Source organism: Aulostomus chinensis, chromosome 8, assembly GCF_037954235.1.
Source record: "Aulostomus chinensis isolate RoL2024-O1b breed Wild chromosome 8, RoL_Achi_v1.0, whole genome shotgun sequence".
NCBI classification, from domain to species: Eukaryota; Metazoa; Chordata; class Actinopteri; order Syngnathiformes; family Aulostomidae; genus Aulostomus; species Aulostomus chinensis.
In genome coordinates, this window is record NC_141327.1 from 13,918,450 (window position 1) to 13,929,043 (window position 10,594).

The window sequence follows — 10,594 nt, forward strand, 5'->3', positions numbered from 1 at the left end:
GATACTGAGTCTGGGCGGCACGGTGGTGCAGTGGTCTGCACTGTCGCCTCACAGCAAGAAGGTTCCGGGTTCAAGTCCAGCTCTATCACAGGATCTTTCTGTGGAGTCTCCATGTTCTCCCTGTTCCTGTGTGGGTTCTCTCTGGTACTCCAGCTTCCTCCCACAGTCCAAAGACATCAAGAGAGGACAAGGCTGATTGATACTCTAAACTGACTGTAGGTGTGAGAGTGAATGGTTGTCTGTCTCTATGTGATGGACTGATGACCTATCCAGGGGGAACCCCGCCTCTCACCTGAAGACTGCTGCCCCCCCCCCCATGACCGTTAACAGGATAAGAGGTACTCTGCAAAGGTTTGCTTGTGTTTTATGTAGTCAGTGTTTTAAACATTAAAAAAAATTTAGAGGGTTACATTTTTGCCTGCAAAGTTTTTTTTTCCTCACGTGTTCATAAATAGCATGTACTTCACCTTTATCATCTAAATCTCCATCTGACAGGTGCAGCACATCAACAGGTGGATGAAAGTGAAGGATTATTGTACACAGGCGTGTCTTGGATTTGCCACAATACACAAACACTCCTAAATGTATAGGAGCATCAAGCTGTTTCAGCCGCTCCATTTCACAAGGAGCATAGTAGAATTATCTCTCCAATCACAGCGATACACTCCAATGCAACGCCCGCCATCACTATGAGGAGGAAGCTTACTTTTGTTTTGTAAAGGTAAAATTCCTTGCAGAGTTGTTACAGCTGATTAAAGTAGATGGTAGTTGAGAAGTTCAAGTGGCCAGTGAGTGCATTTGGTAACAGCTTGTCCTGAAATTTAAATTTGCATTTTCTAAACTGATGCAAAAAAAAAACAAGCTACAATATTTCAAATGTTTTATTAACATCAGCTTGTTTTAACATCTTTCGTCCGATTATTTCAGAAAAGAGCACAATTCAACCTGGAGAGAGTTTTTCTTGTACTCTTCACTTTGTAAACCAGCTCACACGGAAGACTCTTCTTCTCAGATCTTCTCTCTATCTTCGTCACCTTGAACACCTCGTGAGGAGGAATCAGCACTTCTCTTTCTGCCTCTCCGAGCTTGGAGTAAAGTGAAATATCTGCTCCGGAACACGTGAGGATCTCAAAGCAGGTTTTGCCTCCAAATCTGCCTGCGTCGGGGTACCAACCCATTGAGCTGGAGGTGAACGAGCCAAAGCGAATCTCTTTGTTAAGCACGTCTTGGCTGAAGTAGTCGTTTACTCGACGGAAGCCTGTCAGACATCGCTCAGCTTCAGGTTTACGAGCGTTGAGAGCCTCCAGAGCTTCTGTCAGGAAGAAGTGGAGAGCGTGATACCTGAATGTGGTCTTGTATGTAGATTTCTGTGTCCGCACTGCTCGGTTGAAGTCCAGATAGATTTTGGGTTTGTCAAGGGTGTAAATATAAATAGCCATGATCTCTTCTTTCCCCAGCGCACTGGAAGGATGCTTCTTATTTTTACCCTTCCATCTTTTATTGTAGTATTTCTCCGCTTCAGTCCAAGCAAGTGTCAAATTTCCGTCTTTATTTTTCTCATTTAAGAAATATTCCCTCTTCACTTTGTATTCCATCTTGTTTTTGCAACCGTTGTACATGTCATCAATGGAATCCGGAGCCAGATCCAGTGGAATGTGAGACCCAGGTTTAGCAATCTGCTTTGGATTAAAAACTATTAGAAAAACAGACATGAACCAACACCAAACTTTAACAGTCAACTACCTTTGTTAGTCCTAAAGAAGCTCCGCAAGTTATTAAAGCTGCTGCTGTCCAAACTGCTATCAAAGCCATCGTCCAGCCTCCTGCACACACACACACACACACACACACACACACACATCATTTGATCTTCACACACAAACACAGATTGTTTGAATTGATTTCTAAGGACCCTTGAAGTGGTGATTCTTTAGTGATTCCTTAAGGTTTTGACCTCTTTTGTCATTATTTGCATTTACCAGTTGACATGTTTTGTTGTGATCCACGCCACAAATCAACCTCTATTCACGTACCTCAGTTCAAGTCCCACATGCTGCAGGGCTGCTTCACCAGCTGAGAGTCATTTCAATCACGCTCCTTCAGGCCCTTCTTCTTATATGGGGCTGAGTGCTTGAGGTACCCGTCTCTTTTGTATTTTACGGCTGTTTCAGTGACTAAAAGCATGAGCAAAATCATACTATACGTCTCCATCTTTTTTGGAAAAGCTAATTTTGTAACCTTGTACTATTTGAACTCTTTTAACCCGGTTTGTAATTCCTAGATTGGACAGTCATTTCAAGGCAAGTATTCCAAGAAAAAAGAAAACACGTGCAAGAATATCGTAGCAGTTCAAGACCTGCAGGTGTGAATAGTTGTCCGTCCCCATTTGTAAGCCCTGTGACGGACAGGCCACCTGTCCAGAGTTCCCCGCCCCTGGGATAGAGCCCAGACCCCCACAACCCTGAAAGCAGAAGAAGATATTGAGGATGAATGGATGAGATCTAGCAAACGCGGCTGTCAGCAGGAACATAATCAGGCTATTTGGAAATGATGGGTGACTCTGAGGTAGCAATCAAATAAGCACATTTCTTCATTGAGGGTTGTTTTAGCTGTCCGTGTTGTAAACGGTCTTTGTGTCCTGTGAGGAAGTGCACCATTAACACATCAGGGGTCCCTCTGCGAAGCTGCAAATTTAAACGAAAAATAAACTCCGTTAAATGATGTCCTCCAATCCCACATGCTGTCTGAGCCTGCTTCACCAGTCGAGAGAGCTCCCTTCTGTTCTGTATTTTGTTTTTTAAACGGGATTAAAAGCGACTTCAGTGCTATATGTCATGTAAAATTAGAGCTCTGCAGGTTTCCTGTGATTTCCTGACCTTTCGTACGTCCGTCTGAACATCCTCCTTGAACCGCAAGCCGCCGTTGCCTTTTGACCTCACTTTCTCACCCCCGTGCCTGCCTGCAGCAGTAAGGAGTTACCCCACATCAGACGGAGCAGTCGATCTGCCTTTATAGAAATGTTCGCTTTGTACATGTCCTCTTTGTCAGATCCTTTCAGACCGCAGCTGTACTCTGTGGTGTTATCTCACCTCTTTGCAAAGGTATTAAAACAGACAAAGAGCAACTTCTTGTATCAGACATTTTATTTCAGGGTTTTCCAGGTCACTATACATCTCCGTCTTTTATGGAAAAGCTTATCTAGCAACCTTTTATGTTTTGAACTTTTTCATCGGGTTGTTAACATTTAAATTAGAAGGCCATATCAAGTCAAGTATTCCAAAAATAAAAGAAAATGGACGCTGGAATATTGCAGCAGTTAGAAAAACAGGAGAGCAACTGTTTTTATTTATTCAAATTGGATCTCTCTTAAAGTCAAACTCCACAATATAAAATGTTACGGTGATACACCATCACCTCTTTTCGATGGTCGTATTTAAAGAACTCAGAAGCACCATTATCTAGCCTGTAGACATCCCAGCACTAGTTGTGGTGAAGCGCTTCCTCCTAATAGGGTGACACTTTGAATCTCCCCTTTAGGACTCTGAAGTTTGAGTCTGATATCAGTTGTGAATCATTGTCAGTCTCTGCTGCTTTCACTTGTCTGATGAAATCTTCATTCCTATCCAGGCGTGTAAGTACAGCACGGTCTTCGGCCAGCCTTCTTTCATTTTACTGAAGCCCAGGAAAAACGCAACTGGAACACACCAAACGGGAGGACATGAGCGGCTGCTTTAGGTCGGCAGAGCCACGTCAGGCTCATTAATGGGACCTGCTGTCGCATCCAGAGGGAAACCAGTTTTCTGCAGGGACAGACAAGAGCGGCAGAGAGCAGAATCAACCTCTGTGGGCCGTATTTCGTAAACTTGCTTGACATTTGTTGAGTAGTTATTCTTTTGTTCATGTAAAATAAAGTACCTACCTCAACAGGTTCCTGGGGCCACCAGAGTATTAAAAATGGGTCATGATACAAGAGGAGCACCACCAGCAGCAACACAAAAAAAGGTGCCCAGTTTGTCAGCGACATCAGTTTATCTGCTAATCTCTGGTAAAGCCTCATTTCTGCAAGCGGGGGAGGAAGCATAATTTATCTCTTGAACACATTCCGCAGCATGGATAAGAATCAATTGATTCCTTTTTTTTTTTTTCAGTCACAGTCTCAATCCTTGCATACAGCGAGGAGGTAAATTCCAGCCGCGCGATTCTCTTCTTGTTTGCTCATTCCTTCATTCCTCACATCGACGTCCAAAAACGAATGCTATTAGTGCTCTTACCTTTCTCCGGTCCAGTGGTTTCATCAGCATGATTCTTTTCAAGACAGAGGAGCGATTTCAGATGCAGTGGGTTGTTGTTTTTTTCCCTAGCTAGGAAATTCCTGCTAACAGGATTTACCAGTAAAGCCACTTTGTTCATAGCTGGTGGGGCTAAGAAAAACAAGGTTTGCACGTGTTTTTTTTTTTTAATTATTATTATTTAGAGTAACACACCGTTGTTTATTTTTTATTACAGACAGTATTCTTTGGTCTACCGTATATCCCTGAATACAATTTTTCTTTCCTACCGGTTGTGTCATTTCAGTATTTCCTTTCTTCTCCGGTGTCACACGTAGAACCTGCTCGGTGACTTCCCAAAATCACCACTGCAGGGGGAAGTATCACACGAACGGGGAACTCTGCCGATGAGCGCTCGTCTCCTACGTGGCCATAGTGCTGCATAAATGTGGTAAGTTATAAAGCAAAACATTTTTTCTAACAATTTTGCTTTGTTTTCCATTTCTAAGAACTGAAGGTCGCAATCAAGCAACACGCGATGTCACATTTTACCGAGATTTCTATCCATTTGATGCTACAGTGACAGGCATCGGCAACAGTTGCGCGTTAAACCAAATAAAGAGTAGAACATGAGGAAGGCATGGGGAACAAACTGCTGCTTAATCATCAGTTAAAGAGGACCTCCTGTTCAAATTTTGCACGTGTCCCCAAGTTAATGATGAGTTAATTAAAAGGAGCAAACCCGAAACAACTTAATATTTGATGATTCATTAATACACCCCAAATATTTCCATCGGACTCCATAGGATGCCTGTGACGTAGGTGATGGAGCTGTTCTGTTACAGGCTGATGAGAAGCTGCTGGCATATTTTTAGAAAGGGAAAAAAAAAAACAGTCATCTGAAAATTTCTCGAAAGAGTAAATATTTAAACTACAATAGTTCTCTCAGTAATGGGTTGCTCTTTAAGTATGGAGTTTCTCAGCCATCCAGGTCACCGTCTCTTTCACTTGCTGTTTCGGTTTCCTTGAAGACGTTTGATCTCTCGTCCAAGAAGCTTCTTCAGTTCTACTTCACTGGTTAGGGGTTCCAGTCATAACAACCCACATGAACAGTGACAGGATGTAGTAAACAAAATATTGGGTGTTACATAAGGGATGCACCAAAGATTAACCGCTAGTTAATCAGCAGTTAATGAGGAACTCTTACTCAGAATGACTTTCAAGGTGATCTCATCGACTCTGTTACCTCAGTGACTAGTTAATCATAAACTTTGATTAGGAGTTATTCTTCAATTGACCATTGAGTTGTTACTTTAGTTGCTTGTCATGTATTTCCTAGTAACTTGTCATTACTTTGTATACTGTTCTCCATCCATCCATTTTCTATACCACTTATCTGTTGAAGGTCGCGGGGGGGGGGGGGGGGGTGTGGAGCTTATCCTGAGAGGTGAGATTCACCCTGGACGGGTCGCCAGTCCATCACAGGGCCATCAGGAGCAATTAGAGGTCCAGTATCTCGCTCAAGTACATTTTGACATGGTCACCGGGGGAAGTGAGGATCGAACCAGCGACCCTTCGGTCGCTAGACGGCCACTCTACCGCTGAGCCATGCTGCCCCTATACTGTAATATAAGTTGTAATATAAATTTATATTTACATTTTTGAAAGAAGTGAGTGGTACCCCTGTTTTTTTTTTTAACCTTAGTTGAGGAGAGGTACATATACAAACATTTTCAGTGGAATCAAATGCACCCTGAAATGATTTTCATAAGAGATTCCCTCTGTTCCAGCAGTGCGATGCCTTCCTGGCTGAGAGAAAGGTATCCGAGAAAAACCTTCTTGATGTGCGCCATCAGTTCTCTTGTCCTCTTAGTGGGACTGCTGGTGTTCGTGGTGATGTATCTAATATCCAAGCGGCACAAGATTGTTGGAGAGGTATTTACCAAGAGTGCAAAAACAATAGAACCAGCCTCTGATCAGCTGGATCACCTGATCTAGTTCATGGATGATTAAAGAAATCAAAGTTTAGTATATGTGTGTATGCTGTCATCTACTGGAGAATGACTGAACATGCAGTTTCTCCTCTTTTTCACACAGGATCTGATTTATGACCCCAGTGACAACCCAGACTGCGGGGCCGAGCCTACAGTTGTGGCTGATGCAGCTTTAATAAAGAGATGGAATCCAAACACAAACTTCAGTCAAACTTTGAGTGAAGCAGAGCAACGAGTTAAAGAGCCAGCACACAAATACATGGAGAAACCCCATGTCATTGCCATATACATTTACACAAAAACTGCGCTGCGGCCTGCTGACCACGAGAAAGAGATGAAAGCTGAAGGATCACTGGGTGAAAGAGAGACATCTGAATACCGCTTCCTGGTTTCTTCCCTAAGCGAAGCCATTCAGGTTCTGAAGCACAGTCAGGTCACGTGTCTCGATACATCTTACAGAACAGACAGCCTTTTCAATCTGAACGCCTCGAATGAAAAAATCCGGTTCTCCTCATTTATAATGGGGTCTTATGAGAAGAACATGACCAGGAGTACTTCATGTTTTGAGATACACACATGTTTTTGTGCTGACATCACATATTACTCAGCACTGAAACGAGACAGCCAGGTGCTGATTCCTCCGTATGAGCTCTTCACACTTATCGACACGCAAACAGACACTCTGGGGTGTAGCGTCGTCTACACCCTGAGGAGTGACCTGAACTGTGTTTATGATAGTGGCAGAAACATGTTGCATCCAATATCTGCATCTCCAACAGAAGGATTTCAGTACGTTTTCATAATCACTTGTGTGATAGTCATCTGTCTCCTAGTGCCTTATGTCATTGTGAAGGTTTGAAGTGTTGTGAGAAAACGGCTGTTCGCGGCGTTTCATCCGTGTGTGACACCCCTCACTACCATGCTGGAGTCGTTATTCAAGAGTAAAGTTGAATCCCTAAAATGATTGACTTCTGTCTTTTTATTTTATTTAAATTTAATTGATAAGTCATTTTTACCTTTAGTTTAACCCAAACAGACTATGAACCAAAATGCTCTTGTTTAACGGGTGGGATGGTGGTGCAGTGGTCAGCACTGTCACCTCACAGCAAGAAGGTTCCAGGTTCAAGTCCTGGCTCCATCACAGGATCTTTCTGTGTGGAGTCTCCATGTTCTCCCTGTTCCTGTGTGGGTTCTCTCTGGTACTCCAGCTTCCTCCCACAGTCCAAAGACATCAAGAGAGGACGAGGCTGATTGATACTCTAAATTGACTGTAGGTGTGACTGTGAGTGTGAATGATTGTCTGTCTCTATGTGTTGGTCCTGTGATGGACTGGTGACCTGTCCAGGGTGAATCCTGCCTCTCGCCTGAAAGGAACTGGGATAGGCTCCAGCCCCCCCCCCCGACCGACCGACCGACCGACCGACCGACCGACCGACCGACCGACCGACCCTGAACAGGCTAAGTGGTACAAAATGAATGGATAGATCTTGTTTAACATGCTCCAAAATTTGAAGGTGGTTGTGCCAGTGATGGAGCTGGATCATCCTCAATCTAGATAAGAGATTAGTATTGTTAGTTATGCTAGTTAACCAATACAACGACATTATGTATCAGTAAACATTAAAAAGTTAGTTTGATAGCAGTAAAGTATGTACATGAGATGACGCAAGCATATTAAGCCTTATTAAGCAAGATACACATTTGGGCTCATAGGGTCGCCTTTGTTTTTCTTTTTCTCATGGCCTGGCTGACCCAGTCAGCCCACGGCCCACCGGGGAAATCCCTGGCTTCCCTGTGGGGCAGTCCGCCCTCGGCTACAGGAGCCCGACACGGGAACAGAGGAAATGATAGACAGACAGTTCAAATGTTAACATGGATCTCAAGGAGTCCAAAATATTAACAAACAGACAGCAAAGACTGAGACAAACAAACAACAAATGACAAACCGACAGTTCAACTAATGACACAACAAAAACAGGTGTGAGAACAGGAGGGCAGGGAAGAAGCTGATTCGATGAGAGACACGAGGAGGCGGACTGTGACTGACGGGGATTGATTAACAGACCAGATGCAGGTGAGGCACATAAGAAGGCAGGAAAAACAGACAGTGACAGGGAGCACAGCAGACACATGAGAGAAGTGAGGAAGTGAAACAGGTAGAAGATGAAACAAACCCATAACCACGAGTACAAAAGCCTGTATGGAGTGATGGCGTGAGTCTGCGTTAAAACCACAGATCAAAAAGAGACTAACAAAGGTTAAGACCCTTTTGTTTGTTATTTTTGGTAATTTATTAAAACTTAAGTCCATCCATCCATTTTCTTCCTCTTATTCCTGTTAAGGGTTGCGGGGGGCTGGAGCCTATCCCAGCAGTCTTCAGGCAAGAGGTGGGGTTCACCCTGGACAGGTCACCAGTCCATCACAGGGCCAACACATAGAGACAGACAACCATTCACACTCACAGTCACACCTACAGTCAATTTAGAGTATCAATCAGCCTCGTCCCCTCTTGATGTCTTTGGACTGTGGGAGGAAGCTGGAGTACCAGAGAGAACCCACACAGGAACAGGGAGAACATGGAGACTCCACACAGAAAGATCCTGTGCTGGAGCCGGGGCTCAAACCTGGAACCTTCTTGCTGTGAGGTGACAGTGCTGACCACTGCACCACCATCCCACCCGTTAAACTAAAATTAAATAGAAATTCCCATATTTGCTACTGAAAAAGTTTGAACTTTTCTCTCACAGTTGGATGGTTGGTAATATCACTGAGGCCTGCCGATTAAACTACCTAGTAGTACTAAAACATGTTGATATTCTTCATCAGCAAACTTTCAGTTAAAACATTCAGGAAACATGAATCATATCTATATTATACTGCATATTTGTTACAAAGTTTACACTTGAAGTTGACTCATCCTGCAGCAATGTTGGGCGTTACAGCAAAATGCTTCCCTACTCGTTTAACATGCTGTCACCTTGGCCAGAGGGGTGTACGACAAAGCTAGTTCAACATAGCCAGGCTTTCTTTCAATAACCTGGCTCGCCAAAACTCACTTAAACTCACAGTCAGAGATAACTGGCTTCAAGACGGTGCATATCATCTTTCTTTGTTAATTCAGGCTTTCTGCTTCCGGCTCTGTGCGCGTCCCCATAAAAAGAGGCATTTAACGCATCATTAGACTCTTTGGAAATGGATTGATCACGTGCCGCCTCCTTTAGTCAAGAAGACCAAGTGGCTATAATGGAGGGTTATGAACGATGTAAAACAATTATGACAGCAAAAAGCAACATAGTTGCTGCAACTAGGAAGAGAGAGGAATGCTGGCAGAAACTGCTGATCGTGCCAATTCCTGAGTTTATATATTTATTTTACCACGCAGGGAACTCTCTGTGCCGCCCACATCCCAAATAATTTTATAGATTGAATATTATCTGTAATAAATACCAATAGACTATCAATTTTCTTTCTAGTTGTCAAAATATTGTCTTCATTCGTGGTTATATGGCTCCAGCAGCTTGGAATATGTAACGTATTAACGCCTTCTCTAAATACCCTCTCCCTCCAAACAGAGCCTTGCACAGTAACTGCGCCGAGGTCCACCCGATAATTCAAAAATAGTGATGCCATTTTCAAAAGAGGTGGTTAGTGAAAGGGCAGCACTTTAAATTTGCCACATCAGTTACCATGGTGATCTAGCCAGGGTTAAAGAGCGCCACCTTTGTGAAATTGAAACCTGGCTTTAGTCTCATCATACCTCACTAACCCACTAATCTCGCTCCGTAGTGCACCCCTGGGGTCACCCCGGTGAAGGAGCTCCTGATCTCCATGGCTTCTTATCTGGTTAGATAAAAATAAATAAACTATCTATGGCACAATGTAAGCACTGCGAGATGACATCGCAATGTTGCGACAGGTCTTCATCAAGAACCTGTCACTCACAACCACGCTAAATATGTATTTGAGTCTCATTTAAGGTGGAGAGATTAGAGAGATGATTGGTGAAGTACTTCTGACGAAAACTTGACCAACAAAATTTAGTTTGCTTAGAAAAAAATGGACTGTTGTGACATACATAGATATGGAGTTTGGTGCATTTGATGACTCTTTCAACCTCTGTTGTGTCACACATCCGGTATTCATGATGAGTATTTCACAGGATCTTATTCTTCTGACGCCCCTAATCTGTCTCATCTTTGTTCAACACAAGAGCACACTTGTATTCGGACAGTCACTTGAAAAAAGGAACAATACTCAGCATTTCAACCTCTGTCTCAAAGACACACGTACACAAACACAGACACACGTTTTTGACACCTTCTTGACGTAGTC

General features: G+C 43.3%; 2 protein-coding genes and 1 long non-coding RNA gene across 8 annotated transcripts; 1 reads left to right on the plus strand and 2 right to left on the minus strand.

The window, feature by feature from the left end:
- Nucleotides 1-869: 869 nt before the first annotated feature.
- Nucleotides 870-2,351, minus strand: LOC147257264 (ecto-ADP-ribosyltransferase 5-like). Of its 4 annotated transcripts, none has more exons than XM_086211079.1 (3): nucleotides 2,034-2,351; nucleotides 1,744-1,869; nucleotides 870-1,676 (listed from the first exon to the last, which is right to left on the minus strand). In XM_086211079.1, the coding sequence occupies exons 2-3, from the start codon at nucleotides 1,810-1,812 to the stop codon at nucleotides 924-926; spliced, it is 822 nt and encodes a 273-aa protein (XP_086067205.1). In that variant the 5' UTR covers nucleotides 1,813-1,869; nucleotides 2,034-2,351; the 3' UTR covers nucleotides 870-923. The 4 variants fall into 4 exon arrangements, with proteins under 4 accessions (XP_086067205.1, XP_086067204.1, XP_086067203.1 ...); XM_086211078.1 differs by having other exon boundaries at nucleotides 1,744-1,823; nucleotides 2,034-2,350; XM_086211077.1 differs by lacking the exon at nucleotides 2,034-2,351 and adding an exon at nucleotides 1,980-2,024 and having other exon boundaries at nucleotides 1,744-1,823.
- Nucleotides 2,352-3,140: 789 nt separating this feature from the next.
- Nucleotides 3,141-4,964, minus strand: LOC147257265 (uncharacterized). 2 transcript variants are annotated; one of them, XR_015117576.1, is made up of 3 exons: nucleotides 4,559-4,964; nucleotides 3,920-4,059; nucleotides 3,141-3,800 (listed from the first exon to the last, which is right to left on the minus strand). It is a non-coding gene; the product is annotated as an uncharacterized LOC147257265 (long non-coding RNA). The 2 variants fall into 2 exon arrangements; XR_015117575.1 differs by lacking the exon at nucleotides 4,559-4,964 and adding an exon at nucleotides 4,272-4,540.
- Nucleotides 3,859-7,213, plus strand: LOC147257266 (uncharacterized). 2 transcript variants are annotated; one of them, XM_086211075.1, is made up of 4 exons: nucleotides 3,859-4,002; nucleotides 4,576-4,719; nucleotides 6,059-6,203; nucleotides 6,366-7,213. In XM_086211075.1, the coding sequence occupies exons 2-4, from the start codon at nucleotides 4,715-4,717 to the stop codon at nucleotides 7,119-7,121; spliced, it is 906 nt and encodes a 301-aa protein (XP_086067201.1). In that variant the 5' UTR covers nucleotides 3,859-4,002; nucleotides 4,576-4,714; the 3' UTR covers nucleotides 7,122-7,213. The 2 variants fall into 2 exon arrangements, with proteins under 2 accessions (XP_086067201.1, XP_086067202.1); XM_086211076.1 differs by lacking the exon at nucleotides 3,859-4,002 and having other exon boundaries at nucleotides 4,645-4,719; nucleotides 6,062-6,203.
- The last annotated feature ends 3,381 nt before the right edge of the window (nucleotides 7,214-10,594 follow it).

Bases quoted from the DNA above. Each gene is read 5' to 3' on its own strand.
- LOC147257264 (XM_086211077.1), bottom strand. The intron at 1,677-1,743 runs GTAGTTGACTGT...AATCCAAAGCAG, and splicing joins CTTCTTTAGGACTAACAAAG to ATTGCTAAACCTGGGTCTCA.
- LOC147257266 (XM_086211075.1), top strand. The intron at 6,204-6,365 runs GTATTTACCAAG...TTTTTCACACAG, and splicing joins GGCACAAGATTGTTGGAGAG to GATCTGATTTATGACCCCAG.